This window comes from Phalacrocorax aristotelis, chromosome 3, assembly GCF_949628215.1.
Source record: "Phalacrocorax aristotelis chromosome 3, bGulAri2.1, whole genome shotgun sequence".
NCBI lineage: Eukaryota > Metazoa > Chordata > Aves > Suliformes > Phalacrocoracidae > Phalacrocorax > Phalacrocorax aristotelis.
The window spans coordinates 30,386,668-30,404,420 of record NC_134278.1 but is presented as its reverse complement, the minus strand read 5'-3'; the positions used below and the strand labels follow the sequence as shown (position 1 = coordinate 30,404,420).

The 17,753-nt window shown below is 37.0% G+C and overlaps 1 protein-coding gene across 1 annotated transcript in view; it reads left to right on the top strand.

The window, feature by feature from the left end:
* Positions 1–17,753, top strand: part of EYS (eyes shut homolog) — a 944,860-nt gene that overhangs the window by 243,558 nt on the left and 683,549 nt on the right. The window contains exons 12-13 of the mRNA XM_075087034.1: positions 8,833–8,946; positions 10,833–10,955. Coding sequence (XP_074943135.1) covers positions 8,833–8,946; positions 10,833–10,955 — 237 coding nt within the window. The remainder of the gene's footprint in view (positions 1–8,832; positions 8,947–10,832; positions 10,956–17,753) is intronic.

The window sequence follows — 17,753 nt, the reverse complement described above, 5'->3', positions numbered from 1 at the left end:
GAGATGTGCTGAAGACTGTATGCTCCTGCGAGTTTGCAAATGTTGCTAAAAACAGACTGTCCTAATGCAGTATGATTCTGTCTCCTGACAAATTAGAAACATGAGCAGACCCACTTCAGTTTATATTCTCAGTAGTTTAGAAGTTAAAGCTTGGCTAGGGTGCTGGTTTTGGCTGGGATAGAGTTAATTTTTTTTCATAGTAGCTAGTATGGGGCTATGTTTTGGATCTGTGCTGAAAACAGTATTGATCATACTGGGATGTGTTTATTATTGCTGAGCAGGGCTTACACAGAGTGAGGACCTTTTCTGCTTCTCACCCCACCCCACCAGTGCGTAGGCTGGGCTTGCACAAGGAGCTGGGAGGGGAAACAGCTGGGACAGCTGACCCCAGCTGACCAAAGGGACATCCCCACCATATGGTATCATGCTTAGCATATAAAAAGGTGGGGGAAGAGGAAGAAAAGGGGGCATATTCCGAGTAATGGCATTTTGTCTTCCCAAGTAACCATTACAGGTGATGGAGCCCTGCTTTCCTGGAGATGGCTGAACACCTGCCTGCCCATGGGAAGTAGTGAATGAATTCCTTGTTTTGCTTTGCTTGTGTGCATGGCTTTTGCTTTACCTGTTAGACTGTCTTTATCTTAACCCACGAGTTTTCTCACTTTCACCCTTCCAGTTCTCCTGCATTCCACTGTGAGGGATTGAGTGAGCGGCTCTGTGAGGCTTAGTTGCCAGACAGGGTTAAACCATGACAGCTAGGTCTTCTAGTTTATTGATTTGATTCCTTTGGTAATGCAGAATTTTAGTTCTATTTCTTTCCTTTTTTACTGCTTGTCTACTCCAAGTATATAGGGACCTCTTATAAAAATATAGGATTTCCATTTCTTGTCTTCAAAATTAACTGCACTTTCAAGCTTTTTTCCCTTCTTTTCTTGTAACTTCCTCTCCTTTGATGAAAATCTGAATATATTTTCTATTTTACTCCTAAGTGCGGATTCCTATTTCATTATTTATTATTATTATTATTATTATCATTATCATTATTAATCCTTAAGAATAGGTAATTCCAAGCCATTGTCTGTTTATACTGGGATGATATTCCAGATAAGGTAATCTTCATATTGCATTTCTAATAAAAATCTTATTTTGTTTTTCTGACTGGTATTTTTAATTCTTTCTCTGTCTTTGACATTTTCTCCATTCTGAGGGAAGCAGATGCTCTTCTTTTCAATCTTTATTTAAAGAAATCTAACAAGAGATCTCAGCTGCCTAATCTTTGGAGGTAATCTGAGCTCTGCATCTTCTTGTGAACGATATGGAAGTGATGGTTCATAATACCTTTGCAGGGAAGAAAATTGTCAGTCACAGTTTAACAGGACTGCTTTCCAAATGAGAGCTTCTCAGAAAGTGAGACATTTTTTCCCCAGTGATTTGTGTGGGTCCCTTGTTAGTCTGAAAACCTTTTTTTTTTTTTTTTTTTTAGATGTAATGCCACATTGTAGAAAAATGTTGTGAGATCTTCAATACTTTTTCTTTTTTCTTCTATTATTGAGCACTTCTAATAAGTTGGGATATCTATTTTTCTTTCTTTTAGTTGGTGACCCCCCTTTGTTGAACACAAGATAAAAGATGGCTACTGCTACTGTGAAAGATGAGAAATTATCAGAACAGTAGTGTTCTCTCATCTTTTCCATACAAAATTGTTCAAAGAGGCCAAATCATGAAGATTCTTTATTATAAGAAATAAAAGTGGTGGTAACTTGACATTTTGGTGACTAACAACAGCAGCTAACATATTGAAGGATTTTCTTTATCTCTCACCGTGTTAAAGAAATATCTCTTTTCATTACAGCTTTGTTTCCCATCCCTCCTCTTTTGCTCTGTGACATCAGGAAATTCTTGTCTTCCTCCTACCAGGAAAGAAAAGCAGCAAGAAGTTGTGACAATAACAATTGTTAGTTAATAATTCTTAAAGAGAATAAGTGGCAAAAGTTTCATTTTTCCTCATTTCAGGCGTGCCATATGGAAAATTACTAAGGGGTAGGCCAAACTTCATAGAAAATGCAGAAGGAAATGTAAATGATAGTAAACATAAATTTGCTGAAGAAATAATGCTTTATTCTACCTTTCAATGAATATAATAAAACAAGAAAGATTTGAGAAATCAGGTATTGGGTATCTCTACCTGTACCCTGAGGAAAGATTTTTGAAAAGGTTTCTGAGAAAGTTGTATATATATAAAAAGAGTGAATAAAGGTCTGTCTTTAACATCTGTCTTTAACAATCTCACTTCTTGAATATTTATTCTATCATCTGAAGCTGGCAGGAGTTATCTTCTTAGAACTCCTCCTGAATGTCTGATTGTGCATCTGCAGAGGAATCATATATAAATACCAAAAACTTGAAGTTACATATTTGCTGCTTAAGAAAGAAACAACTTTCTCATTATTACTTTGAGAAAGAGTCTGGTCTCAGAGTTTTGCAGTTTCTGCAGTGCCAACTTGATGTTGTAGTAAAACTCAAAATACTAAATTTTAGCATGTCACAATTGGCACTACGTGTGCCTCCAAACTCACTCTTCTGCACTTTTCAATTAGAAACTTTGATGAGTCCTGTGAAACAGCTAATAAATTCCCTGGGAATCTGATACGTTCTTCAAAGCTCCCAGTTTACAGTAAATTAAAGAAATAATTCCATATTAATTAAAGAAAAAACTAAACTTGTGATAATTCATGTAGGTAGTCTGCTAGAACATATAAAGGATTTATATTCATTAATTTTGCCTCTCAGCTTCATTTTCATGACGTTTAATCTCATAATACATTGGCAAATGATTGTGTTTAAAATATGAAGAACCGTTTTACATGTCTTCACTCATTAGGAAGTTAGATAGATCGTGTAAAACAGATTTTAAAACTAAGTAATTTTGTCAGCTTTTCCACTGGAAGTTTGAAACCACAGCACCCATCCAGTAGCTTGTGAATCAATTCCAATTTTATAATTATTTTTTTTAAGTTCTTTTTACGGCAAAATTCTTTGTGTACAGAACTGCATATTAAATATGCAGGCTGAGTACTTGAGCATGTTCCCATCATTGCACAGACAAAATTGCTCTCGGCTACCACTTTACATCATGAGGGTTTTATTTACATTCTCACTGGTCCCAAAGTACTGTTCTGATGACAAAATCATAAGGAAAAAACAAATATGCAGTTTTGCATTTGGATATGCTGTGGAACAGTTATATTAAAGGACATTGCTGTTAAACGTATTAGTGCGTAAGGCTCTCAAAATGTCTTTTCAACAGCAATTAATCTCATTCTTCCTGTATTATTTTCCATTTTCTCTTGACACGAGGTTATCAGCTGACACAAATCAGAATAGCCAAATTGCCTATTCTGAACTCCCAAGTGGAAAAGAGTCAGACTGGGTATGATTAGCCTTGGAAGTAAACCTGACAATGTGTGTCTGTGAGATCATGGTATCTTCAAACCAGGTATATAAGCAAACTGTGTTATCACAGCATGGAGCTCAGCCTGTGTTCTGCCACTTGCTTAGACACTTCGTATAAGCAGCTATCCCATTAAGAGGTGTGAGCAGCTGTGGCTATGCTGTGTGCCATCCATATCAGGTCTAGTAAGTTCAAAGATAGCTCAAAAGCATAGTCAGACTGTTTTGAATAGGCTATAGCTTTTTTGCCAAATTTTCCCAATTGAAACATACGCAAGCTCCTCCATAGCTACTTTTTTTTTTTTTTTTTTAAATAGAAGATCTTCTGGAAAGAAAATACAATTTCAGAGTTGTTACTGTTCATGTTACGACCCGTCCATGGCCTGTAATCCTAAGAAATCTAAGGAACTTTCCTACGTAACCTCCAGTTTTGTTGTAGAAACTAGATACATTGGTCACCTGCTGACTATTGTGTTTCTTTCCAGCTAGTAATCATTATTAGAAGGGGTTTGGAGACACACACTTCCTAACGTTAGTGTTTGCATATGAAATCACTTGTGACTGTGAATGGACTGGGATATTTAGTTGTTTTGAGTTTCTTTTATTTTTCTTTTCTTTACAATGGCCAGTGATAGTGGTCAAGCGTTAAAACAGTGATTATCTCAGCAGTTAGATCATCAAACATATAATTCCTGATTTTAGCAGTTTAAACAAATCTAAGTTTATGATATTCAAAGCTCTATTTGTGGAAGAATACAAAGTTATTATGATAAATGACAAAATAAAAAAATTAAAAGTAGGTCTATATGGAATATGCAAAAAAAACCCCTTCAGAATTACCAGCTATGCAATCATAAGTTGGACAATGACTAGCAAATTTCAGTTCAACAAAAAATGTTCTGTGTTTTACAAGACCACAAAACAAACAAGTCAATGGGATCATACTAAAAATACTTTAGAAGTAGATATCAACCTTTTTTGGACTCTTTCAAGCAATGAGAATTTGCAATTCTGTTTGGGTTTTGAATTATATAATCTCAAGAAGAGATCTAAGAATCTACAATCTATGTATAAACATGGATGTAAAGACTATACCTATGCAGGAATAAAGTGCACAAATAAAATATGTGAAACAATATTAAGATTGTAGTTCTGCAGAGGGCAATTTGGGAGCTATAGGTAATTTAAGGCAGACATGATTCACAAACATCGCACAGTTGTGAAAATACAAGAAATATTGTTCTGAGAAGTGTAATATGTAAGGATACACTGCACATTACAGCCTGAGTTAGACTACTTTATTGTACATGACTACAGGAACAGAAAAGACAGGAACTTGACCCATCAGAGATCTAATGAACAAGACCAATGAGAAAATGTGAAGGAAATTGTTTGTTTGAGGGGGTTTTTTAGCAACAGAAGACTGAGTGAAAACATCAGTCATGATATATACATTAAAAAATCAAGATACGAAAAAATCTACAAAGAGAAGGGAAATCAGTTATTTTCCACATCCCTTGCAAGTAAGCCAGAAGTGTTAACTGAGGTAAGAAAGCCTAATTTGATGAAAACCTCCAGAAATAGTGAAGACAGAGGCTACTGGCACATAGGAACCCTGTCCCCAGGAAAAGTTACCAAGGATCAATTTGGTTAAATCTCTATGAGTTACTTTCTTCTTGAACTATGGGTGGACTATGGTGACATGGTCAACATTATAACACACAGGAACAGCAAGCATGCTTGATTCCAGGTGATAAATGAAAGAGACAGACAGAAACATAATTTCTGATTTTATTATGCATTCTACATTCAACAGAACCAGTTCCTGGTTCTGTAGGAGGTGTCACATAGTGGGTTTTGTCTCCTTGACCATGGGACCCTGTTTGAGGAATGAGACTGATGGGAAGAGAGAGGTTTGTCCGAAAGAGCAGTTCAAGGACATCTTTGCCAACAGACATGTTAGTGAGGAGGGCATTAAAAAGGTGACCATCACTTTTCATGCTGGAACCTTGAGTAATTTAGGGTTCAAACATTCACGTTACAAGAATCTACTCTCTTAGTCCCTGTGGTTTGGCAGTCTATAATTTATAATACCTTGCTGTAGGTTTTTCCTCTTCAAGAAAGATAACCAGGTTAGCAATTTTGATATTGAAACAATGCATGTAGGGTGGGCTCGTTGTGAGAAAGCTCACCTACCCTCAACTGAAATGAACTGGACATAGATGTGTACTTGAGCCTACATGAAGGGTTAGTCCAATATTTAACTTGCTCCCTTGCTGTGTTCTTCCTGGGCGCGCAGCTGCATACAGATATTTCAGATCTTAGTTTACTTTTGATCTTGACTATGGGCTTAAAAGCTACATTTATAATATCATATAAAATGGAATCAACAGTAAAGATATATATGAGTAAAGATCACCAATTAATGAGGAAACAATTAGTAGTGAAAGCTAAATTACACAAACTTAGTTCAGGACTCGAATGTTGTAAAATAATTTCATGATACTTCCACTTTTTAGAAAATGAAGTCTGTTATCCATTATCTAAGTGTTGGGGGAAAAAAGCTCATTGGAACTTAGGACAAGCGGGGACATCTAGGTTATTGAGGCCAGTTCCACAATGCAACAGAGTGACAAAAACCTAACCTGCAAGGAACAGTGTGGAGTTCCCTGGTTGGACCTTAACAATGCTTCAACCTGAACAGCACTGCTTGTTTTGGTTTTATTACATCTGCAAATGAAACAATGTTTCACTTCAGGAAGAAAGCTTTTGGGAAAAATGTGTTCTTAACCAAAAAACTATTCCCTAGAGGATACTTTTATCATTAATGTTTAGTAATGTATCCTTTCAAAAAGTAGGGACTAATCATATTTCCAAATATAACAACGTGGCTAACAATGCTGGTGAATTATAACATCTGTGAAATGAGCTCAGGAATTACAGTTTTCTTCATATTAATATGCATGATTTGTACCCTCTACCACCAATATATTAACTACTGTGGATTATCTATATTTTCTTTGATAGTTAGGTACAATCATGGGAAATACATGATACCAAATAATCCAGAATAATCCAAATTGTGTGATGCCTTCCAAAAAACTTCAGTCTAAGACGAGTGAAAAGGACATTCTTTGAAAGCATGTCTGATATCTGACTTCTCTTGTATTCTGTGCAGGTTGTGCTCTGTGTCTTATGTGAGAACTCAACCGTATATTAGAACTCATAAATAAATTCTACAAGAAACAGGGACAAGAACTTCCACATTGATCGCACTGGGACACACCATTATTTATCTGCATTTGTTGTTATTTTGCTGACACAAATATCAACTGCATACAAATTATTTTTTCTGGTATTCACAAATGCATCATAGCTTGACATTTCATGATGATTCTGAAGGCCTTTGGATTTGTTTTCTAAATGAGATAAGGTTGAGGGACTTTAAAGATGATATAAAATAGGAAGGAAGATGTAAAATCATCTTTCTTTCCTAACATATACAATTGTTTTAATGTATCAATTTATTTTTATCTGGTAGTTTTAAAAGTAACTTTTTAAGCACATTAAAAAATTGTGATTTTTTTTGTTCTACGTAAATAAACATCTGTTTAACAGTGTGGCATACTTTCATTATAAAATTTCACAATTAATGTCCTGGGTACCAAATGTTTTTCTCTATTCAAATAATTACTTTAAGTTACATGGGAAGAAAATGAACAGAAGAAGAGAAGAAAAACATTCAAGAGGAACACTTTCATTTTATATATGGTGTTTTAAATTTTTGTAACACTTAAGATATTATTTGTTTTGTTCTTCCAATCAAACTGGATGTGCTAATGGTTGTGCAAAGATTAGGAGTGATATTTGGAATTAACATAGAACAAAGCTATAGATGTGTGGTGGGTTGACCTTGGCTGGCTGTCAGACCCCCACCCAGTCACTCTCTCACTCTGCCTTCTCATCAGCATGGGAGGAGAAGAAAAGATGAAAAAGCTTACAGATAGAGATAAAGACAGGGAGATCACTTACCAGTTACTGTCACAGGTAAAACAGACTCAAATTGGGGAAAATCAGTTTAATTTATTGCCAGTTAATGTAGGTATGCATAGTGAGAAACAAAGACAGATTAAAACAACACCTTCCCCATCCCCATTTTTTTCCCCAACGCTCAACTTCACTCCTTCATTCCCTACTTTTCTACCTCCTCCCCACCCTGAGCTTTGCAGGGGGACTGGGGGCTGTGGTCTGTCCATAGCAGCTCCTCTCTGCTGCTCCTTCCTCCACACACTTCTCCCCTCCTCCTCTATGGGGTCTCCATGGGCCACAGTTCCTTCAGGACACATCCACCTGCCCCAGCACGGGCTCCTCTGTGGGCAGCACAGCAGTGTGGATACCTGCTCTGGCATGGCCCTCTCCGCAGGCACCCGGAGCACCTCCTCCCCTCCTTCTTCTCTGACCTTGGTGCCTGCAGATTTGTTTCTCTCACTTTTTCCCTCACTCCTTACTTTGTCTGTGTCATGTTTTTGCCCTTTATTAAATATATTTCACCTCGAGGCACCGTGGCTGCGGGGCTCGGCCGTGCCCTGGGGTGGGCGGGCTGGAGCCGGCTGGAACCGGCCGTGCCCGGCATGGGGCAGCCCCAGCCGCTCCTCACAGAGGCCGCCCTGCACCTCCCAGTGCTGCCAGCACCTGGGCACCTGCACCCAGTACAGTGTGCCTAAGTACCTATAAGAAAGTAGAAAATTGTTACTCTTTCCTTTTGTAAGTTTCATTAGTCTTTAGATTTTTGTTTTAATAATGTCTACTTTTCTTCTTCTAGTAACATATACAGCACCCTCATCTACTGTAATTAAGCCTTGCACTTTACACATGCTGAAGACCTGATTCATATGGCATGTGTTTTGTTATACCTCAATGTATTTGTACTCTGTATTTTTTTACTGCTCCTCTCCGCAGTAAACAGCACCAGACATGGATGAGAAATAATAGATGTACTCTCTCTTATAACAACATGGCAAAATTCAAAAAAGTTATCATAAAAACACTAAAGTGACTCTAATACAAGCCAAACACTTGAAAATCTATATATTGTTTCCGTATTGCTATGTCTTCTTACTTTCTGGAAGTACTTCCTACTTCATTTATTGCTTTATTCCAGCAATAAAGACATGTATTTGTTATATTCAATAAGAAACCAGTGAAATTTAATTCTTTGTAAATAAAGTACAGAAGCTGTGACTTCCAGCTTCCTTTTACAGGGGAATATGGATCATAACAACTCTTCCTTTTAATTACAGGACAACATTAGGAATAAAAGTTTAATGTTAACAGCAAACATAAAGTTGAAGAAAATCAAAGCTTATCTTGCTTCCTTTACAGGTTTTTCAGGCCGGTACTGTGAAATAGAAATGAATGAGTGTGATTCAGCTCCCTGCTTGAATGGTGCTGTCTGTCAGGATGATGTCAACAGCTATGACTGTTTTTGCCCTGAAGGTAAGTTTTTCAAAATAATTTATTTTTATTATCTTTGACAATTTTCAAAATTGCCTGCAGTCTGCAAAACATCTTCTTGACAGTCTTCAAAACAACTGTTAAAATTTCCTTTCTATGAAAGTTATTCATTCTTTTCTGAAGTCTCATTTGCATCTTTGTCTACCATGGCACCCAAAGAAACAAGCATGCTCATAAAGAATGGAGACAGATATACTTGTAAGTACTACTTTTTTTCAGACAAAACCTCATGATATTAGCAAAGTCTGAAGGAGTGGAGAAAACACAAATATGCAGTATGTGAAATCCACAGAAAATGTAATCAATAAACTTACAAATAAAATATTTTATCTTGATGTACTAACTTGCAGCTTTGGAACTGAGCATAGCAAGCAAATTACAACGGCCATAATAATGACTGTAATATACCTTAAGTACAAAAATCTATTAAAACTTGCACAGACAAAAATAATGTGATTTTCAGAATTTTTGGTCTGCTTCTTTAAAAATGCATATTGTTCAGCATTATCAGAATCGTATGAACAAATAAGTGGTTTCAAGAAAAAAGTAAAGGAAAAACTAAAATACTTTAAAACATTTTAAATTATAGTGCCTTTCTGACATAATTCCAGAGCTGGGTTTCTTCTGGATATTTGTATGGTTTTTTAAAATCTGATTTTTAGTTAAAAATAAAGGTTGTGATTTCTAACCTGGTACTTTGTTTCTGCATTTTAAACTTTCTTATACTTGTTTTATTTTAATCTTCAACTAGTATTATTTTGTAAGTACAGATGGATGGTGACTTGATTTCATAGCTTACAATATTTCAGGTATTTATATATTAATACAGGCATTCTAGCAGTGATGATCAAGTTCAGAAACTCATTAAAAAATTTCTACAAATAATTCTTATAAGTACAAACTCCATCATTATTTAGTTTAAATTAGAAGCCAAAACAAACACTGGAAGGCAGTTGAAATTTTAGGTTGGAAGACATCATTCTGCTGTTTAGTCTGCCTGACCAGCTTATAGAAAAATAAATCTTGGCACCCACATCGATAATTTTGTGGCTTACTTGTTACCTGTGAGACATGGATCTGATTAAACTCTAAGTGCAAATGAGAACTCTTACTGTATACATTATTGATGAACTAAGGGTAATTCTAAAGCTTCATGACTTAGGGATCAGTGGAAATTGGTTCCATGGTCAGTTTGAGAAATTATGGGAATATGCCTTGCACTGAGGGTGCTGATACCTTAGCATTAGTCATGGTCTTCCTGCAGCCATGGCCTGTGACAGCACTAATGATAGTCATTTTGTAGCATGACCATGAATTAGAATACATTTACAAGAGCGTAAAATGTCAGATATTGTAGTGGAGATTCTCCAGCAATTTCAAGTACAAAAAAACACTGTTGGACTTCTGAGTTTGCTAGAAGTCACTATGACACAAGAAACAAATAGAGAAAAAGTAGAGAAGTAACTATTTGAGAGTTTATTTTTAAAACTAGAATCAGATGTCTAAATCCCAGCATCACTTATCTTCATCTGCAATGTTCTCAAAATGGCAGAAGATATATATATTCTTAAGTCTCTGCCAAACAAGTTGTTCAACCACATTAATGAAAATATTGAATCCTACATTTGTTCTTTCAATTATTAGCTCATTTTAAAGTACATTTGATGGTCAGAAGTATTTTCCTATTAATGACAGAGCAGAAAAAGCTTTTAGAGAGGTCTGAAATGTAAGACTTCAAAATAATTTTATTACAAGAGTAAATTGAAAACAAACTACTTTTTAGAAAAAGGGACCCAAAGACATGCCTTATAAAAGAAGACATAGATATAGCTGAAGAATACATGGTGCTCTGTTTTTTTCCAACCAAGGATTTGAAGGTCTGAACTGTGAAATCAACTTTGATGAGTGCAGCTATGGCTTCTGTAAAAGCAATTCAACTTGTTTAGACCTGGTTGCAGACTACAGTTGTGTTTGTCCTCCAGGATTCACAGGTAAGATTTATTTTAACTCTGGAAATGACATTAAATAGTTAAACTTTTTATTTTATTTTCTGAAAATGAAGCAAACTCTTTTTAAATGTGTTTTGTTCAGTGTTTTAATGTTAATAAAAATAAATTCATGTCAGTGTTCTGTGGTATTGATAATCTGCTTTAATTTCCCTACTAGTAGGATAAAAATTGAAAGCAGTGTATATGCTGTTTGATTAATTGACGAAAAGCAAAGCTGCATTCTACCTAGAAAAAAAATTGTTCAAAACCCACCTAGTCTATGAAAAAATAGGTGAGCAATGATAGCTGTAACTGGTGCTGTTGTCTTCAGAAGATTGTAGCACAGCCATACTTGACTGAGACAGAAATGAGAATACAATTTTAGCAAGAGGACATTTTGTTCTCTTCAAGAAAGATACTATCAGATCCTTACGATAAATAGCTTGCAAATTGCACAATTATTTGTGTGTCTAACAGGTTTAAGAAAATAGCTCTTACATCAGGAGCAGTCTTGATGGCCCTACTTTCTGCCAGGAGCAGCTAACAGGATCATGGGGAAATCAATAAAACTGTCTCAAAAATATGCCATCTTAACCACTAATATGCTGTGATGTCAGGGACTGGAACACACTGACTTTCAGCTGCTGATTTCAGAGAGGCAAACGGAGCAGCATTAGTCATAAGCAGTAACAGGAAGACAAGCAGTGGCAGTCACAGTTAGCGGGTGTTGTAATAAAAAGCCACACAGATGTGTACAGAGAGATCAAAACTTGTGGTGACCGACGGAGAGGAAAGAAAAAAATTAGAGAGATCTATTATGGGGAAATGAAAGTTTAAAGAAGCAAGTAGAGCAGTGAAGGATGAGAAAGCAAAATCAAGTTAGAAGTAAATACAGCATTTCAGGTTGATAGTAACACCAGCGACATCCAGTTTAGGAGCACTTCATACATATTTTGTCAATGGTTAAAAATAGGCAGATGGGACATAAGGATTGTAACATGATGCACAGAGATTTAGAATCTGTGAAAGTGATAATAGTTGCAGTTCCCACAGATGTCTGTGATTTTGCTTGATTTGTGCCAACATATTCTAATATTATTCAGCATTACAAAACTGAGATGTGCTCTGTTTCTTACAAGATCTTATTCTCCTTTTCTTCTTTCTTTGATAACTGGCTTCGCTGTCATGAGTTTGCATAGTATATACTATTTTGTGTCAATCATGAAAATAATGGAGGTGATTAGAAAGTATTTGTTCATATAAAAAGAAGCATTTTTAATGCAATAATTTTAAAAGACAGAGCTTTAAAAACCTCTTACTGCTATACAGTAACGATCAAAATGGAATGCATCTAACTTTTCTGCAGTAGGTTGCAAACAGTCAGTTTGAACTAGGGAATGCAGGAAAAGCTGTTCCTTTGAAAATACAGCTACGCTACTTTGGGATATGATGGAGCCCACATTACAGAACCAAAAGGATAAACTAATGTGTGGGTGTCACCAGGACAACCTGGAACAGGGTGTGTTCTCCTGAGGAGGAACGCTTTATCCTAGATCCATACTGATGCAAATAGTTTGCCAATGACGTATCTGTCCATTCCAAGACAAAAAGGAGTCAAGTCTGTCAACAGTAAAACAGTTTCCGGTGAGTTATGCGCAGACTTTAATGGATACCTTGAGGCCTATGTTGAAGTCATAGAGTTCACAAGACTGCATATTGGCCTATACAAAAAGGCTTTACTTTCTCCTGTGTTTCCTGTGTGAGAGACTTTTCATCATGAATGTGCTATTGATCTCACTTCATATCAGCTTTTTTTGTGAGACAGGACAACTCCCACAAGAAAACAAATCAGCCAGTCTACTGACTGGAATTAGGAATAGGGATAAGGATCCTCCCAATTACACTGAATATTTTCATCTGTGCTCATGCTTTTTGTATAATAAATGCACAGTCAGCCCTTGTGGAAGTTGTTATGTCTGCTCTCTCCAGGCCTCCCAACAACTGCTTTGGCCTCCTCAGAAAGAGTTTTTGATGCAAAATAGCGAATATTTGAGCTTCTGTCTTCTAAGAAAAGCAAAGACTGGTAAAAGAATGTTCCATGTCCTGAGTTCCAGGACTCATGTAAACGGTCCAAGAAGATATTGCCATAATAACAGTAACACACTCAAAACCTTTTTAAGGGCAAACAGAAACATAGTTTATATATGGGAATTTTTTATCTATCCAGTTAATATTTAAGCCATGTAGAAATCCATATTATATAATGAAAGTAGAAAAGCGCCATTAACAGCACAGTCGAAATCGTTATGCCAGAAAACTTATTAATATCTGCCCATTTTCTTTGCTATTAAGTTCAACATTCCAGTGCCCCTCTGGGTCCTAGAGGTGACAGTTTCAGTCTTCTCATGAAGGAGTGTGGGAGTTTAGGCCTCAGTCATCAGCATCTTGAGCCCTTTTCCAAGAGAAAGATGATGTTCATAGTATGAGTTCCTTCCTCCTTAATCAGGGCTCCAGTTGGGGTTATTTTTATACACTTTCTCATCCAGCCTGTATCCTTCTCCTGCGCTGTCAGCTGCAGCCTGGCAGTGGCTGTCAGCCCCAGGCACACAAAGAACTATGGTTTGTCAGGCAATGATAGGCAGGGAATGTCACCCCCTCCCCAGTGGGGCCATCCTCAGAGCTGAGGCTGGAGCAGGGGAGGCAGCAGTCATTGCCCCAGCTCAGGGGTTAAACCAGTGACAACCAACTCAAGCCACCTCGAGGTCAGCACACAGCCAGGCCTCCCCTGCTGAGGGCAGAAATCTTATTTACTGGGCTACAACAGTAGCTCTGACTATGTGGAGGCACAGGTTAGAAAGTTCATTAACAGATCTGCGAAGTCCATGTTGATTGCATCTGAATTTTTTCTGATGAGTCTTCATCAAAGAAGTGAAATTGGAAAAAGTCCAGTAAATGTATATGACTGATTTTTTCTTTTCAGTTCTTTCAAATACGTTTTTGTTTTCCTGGCATGTTAAAAGGCATTTCCAAATAAAATTTAGCTTTAGTACCTGAGCTGGTCTTAAGCCTTGCTGCATGCATGTCCTGCCCTTATCAGTGCCATGCCAAGCAGCATCAAGCCAGTTTGGTGTCTCATGCCTTATGCACGAACACTCTACTGGAAGGGCAGCACTGGACAGGAGAGCTGCATGTTTGAATGGCCTTGGCTGCAGTGTTCCACAGGCAGTGGAGCCCTCTCTAGCCTGAGGAGCTTGTTCCTTCCCTGGGAGTAGAGCCGGAAAATGTCAGCACCATATGTGTGGCAGGGAGCAGGCCTGGATGGAGGGAGTAGCTCTGTCCTGATGAGGAAAGCAAGCAGGACAGGAACAGCCATAACAACTGGGAGTCCTGAGAGGAGCAGGGAGACTTCTTGCAGCTTCTGCGCCCAGGTGCAGATTTTATTGTTGAAAGGGTGAGCACCTGAATTCTGGCAGCTTTGCAACCTACTGCATGGAGTTCCCTTTATTCTGAGCAAGATAGGCAGATGGAGAGAAGCAGCTCCTGAGAAAGACAAAGAAGACTTCCTATTAAATCAAAGCTTGCTCTCAGATGACCTCTTGTGGGAATCAGCATACACAGGATCACCGTAATTTTCCCATAGTAAAGAGCTACTGGACAAATGGACGGTTGGTGGCATTGCCACCTCCTTCCCTCACAATGTTTTGTTCCATTTTATCAATGAGAGGGGTTTCAAGAACATCTGTCAGTTGCAGTAGGTAAAAGCAGTCCAGGTCTGTTAACCTGGCAAGCCTCAAAAGTTAGAAAAAAAGACTTGCTCAGCACATCCAGACTAGTTAATTCTGGGCATTATCAGAACCTGAAGATAGGTGAAGTAGGGAATTTGAACACTGTACAGTAGGACACCTTTAGTACCTTAGGTAGTAAGATACCTTGAATCAAAGAATCAGTCAGGTGGGCTGGTATGGAATTCAGCAGTGATACAGAAGGAGGAGGCATTTTTATGAGGTGTTGGTTACTGACTGTTTTCATATTTGGTTGGATTTCCCCTGGGAGTATAAGTGCCTGTAACCCAAGAATTTTGTAAGTCAGTGTTCTGGAACGAGAAGGCATTTTTTTTTCAACTTGAATAAGTGGTGGGATTACATTTTGTCCATTATAAACCCTTTGCCTATTTGAAATTTTGGAAGAGATTATTAATTAAATGTATTTCAAAACTGCACATATGCCTGAGTGCAGAAGTGATCCCTGTGCTAATAAGGTGACACCAGTGAACACTGGGTAGAAAAACCATGATTCCAAAGTGATTTTTACTTTAGCACTTAGCACTGAATTTCGTTGTAATTTATATGCATGATATTCTTAATCCAATTTCCTCACATATATCATGGTACATATGAATTTTCTATGCGTAACATGATCCTTGTTTTAGGTTTTGCCTGTGTCTAATTCATGTTTATCATTATCATGAGGCAGTGTGAATCACAGTCAAAATCTACCATCAGTCACAATTTGACTTAAATAAGTCTTTAGGCTTTACACAGCAGACTAAAATCATTTGCGAGCCTTTTAATATGCTTTTTGAACATCAAATCTATATCGTTTCCTCTGGCATGTATCATATGAGCTTTTGGAATCCTGTAGTAGCCATTGTGGCTAAACAATTGGTCCCTGCAATACTGAACATTTCAAAACAAAAATTATAAAAGGATGTCCAGTGTCTTCTAGCTCAACTCACTCCACCACAAGGCAAAAGGTGGTATCTTTTTTGTGTTTTCAAAAATCTTTCCCTGTGCATTTTTTAAAGGCTTTCTAAGCTTTGTTTTCAGTAAGCCTGCAAAAGCTGGTTTAGGCAGATTTTGGCTGACCCAGATGTTTTTAGTTGTCAGGACCACTGCACAGTTTAAAATCATTGAGTCACTCCATCCTCCATTTCATACTAATCATCTCCAGTCCTGTTCTCAATAATTCAAAGGAAAGAACAGGCCTGAGAAATCTATTTGTGCTTACCCGTCTTTAGAGTTGGTTACAGATAATCAGTCTCGCATGCATCCCATGAAACAGATTATCATTCCACATCAATGGCCCTTATAGAAGCAGCCCAAAAGCCAGGTATTCTTTCCTCTGATGTCCACTAATGACCAAGTTCATATAAACAAACATGCTAAGGTTTTCCAAACCATCCCAAAACCTGGAAGGTGTAGACGGAAGAGGGCGGGATGGTTCCCCCAGCTCCTGGCCAGCAGAGCTCTGACCCGTAGCAGGCCCATGGTGGCATAAGAGCAAAAGGCTGACTGCCTTTCCCCCTGCTCAGCTGGGACAGTGCTGATGGGCTGCTGGTTTTCAGAAACAGTCCAGAAAGTGGACTGCCAAGGGCAGGCTTCCCACAGTTGGGCACACAAACTTAACATGCCAGAAAATAAACACTATTTATGCATTCATGGCAATCTATTCAATATGTATTTCTGTGGTTATTAGAGAATGTTTATCATCACATCGAATGTGTAAATGTGCCTGCTTCCCCTGGAAGGAATTCAGGTTAGAACACTGAGTGGGGGGAAAAAAAAAATCAGTAGAGTGAAGAAAAGTCTGTTTAAGTTTCATCATGCTGCAAATTACATTACATACAAATTTTGATAAACTAATACATAAAAACTATTGAATTGCATGAAAGAAAAACAAATCAATTATAGTTCAGTAGCAATGTTTTTTCCAGTCATCTAAAAAATAAGCAAAGTCTTTTTTTTTTTTGTGAGAAATCAAATGGCACATTTCTCCAATAGTTTTCCATCTGCAAATACTAAGCATGATTTATTTAAATTAGGGGGTGAATAGTAACAGTTGGAACATTTGACAAAAGATAAGTAAATTCTTCAATCAAAAATTTAATTAATTTATATGGGATTTACTTTATCATTGCTCTACTGGAGGTGTTATGAAATTATTTTTGTATTTCAGTTTATCCTCTTTATTTTAAATATAATGGGTTTTTTCAGTAATTATGCCAATTGTAATGCATAATCTAATGTATGTAGAACATACATAAATATCTTTCTTGGTGTAAGTGTATGTAATTAATTTTAGATAAATTGGACCATAATCATTTAATATTAATATGCTTCTTTTTCAATAAAAAAAATGTTGTTAGTTGCTGGGAGACCCTTATCAAATAAAAAATGAAAAGCAATCATGTCTTGAAAAGCTTATACAGTGATTAAAGCAAACACAGAGGACTCTAGAATATATGGTTGAAATTCTTAGTCTTCCTAAGTTACTGTGGGAAATTAACCAAATTTTTTCTTGACTCTATACTTTTTCTATAAACTTTTTCTCTTTTTTCCTTTTCTTTGCATGTGTTTTCATTTATATTCTAAACAGTTACGGTCATCGGTGAGATTATACTACTAACAGTAATATGCCAGCACAGTGAGCGTAATTTTTACATTTGAGTGCACCTGTAAAAATGGATTAAATTGGAGTATGGATATCAAGACAGAACTTCCTACTGTATCAAGATTTTTATTATAACTGCCTTGATTAATCTGTTAGGACTAAATTTTCTGTAATGACATGAGAAATCAGTGAATGAACTCTGACATAGGAAAATCTGCCTCCAGCAAACTTCCACAGTGCACATTTTCCTTTCTGTTAATGAATTTGAGAAATAGAAGGGGCGTCTTACGTAAGAATGGTTTTTCTCTAGTTTTTTTATAGCGGATGGTTCCTTTTCTGAAAAAAATTCACCAAATCGTTCATGTTGGAAAAAGTCTGTTGTTCAACACTGCCTTTACAATACCAACTATC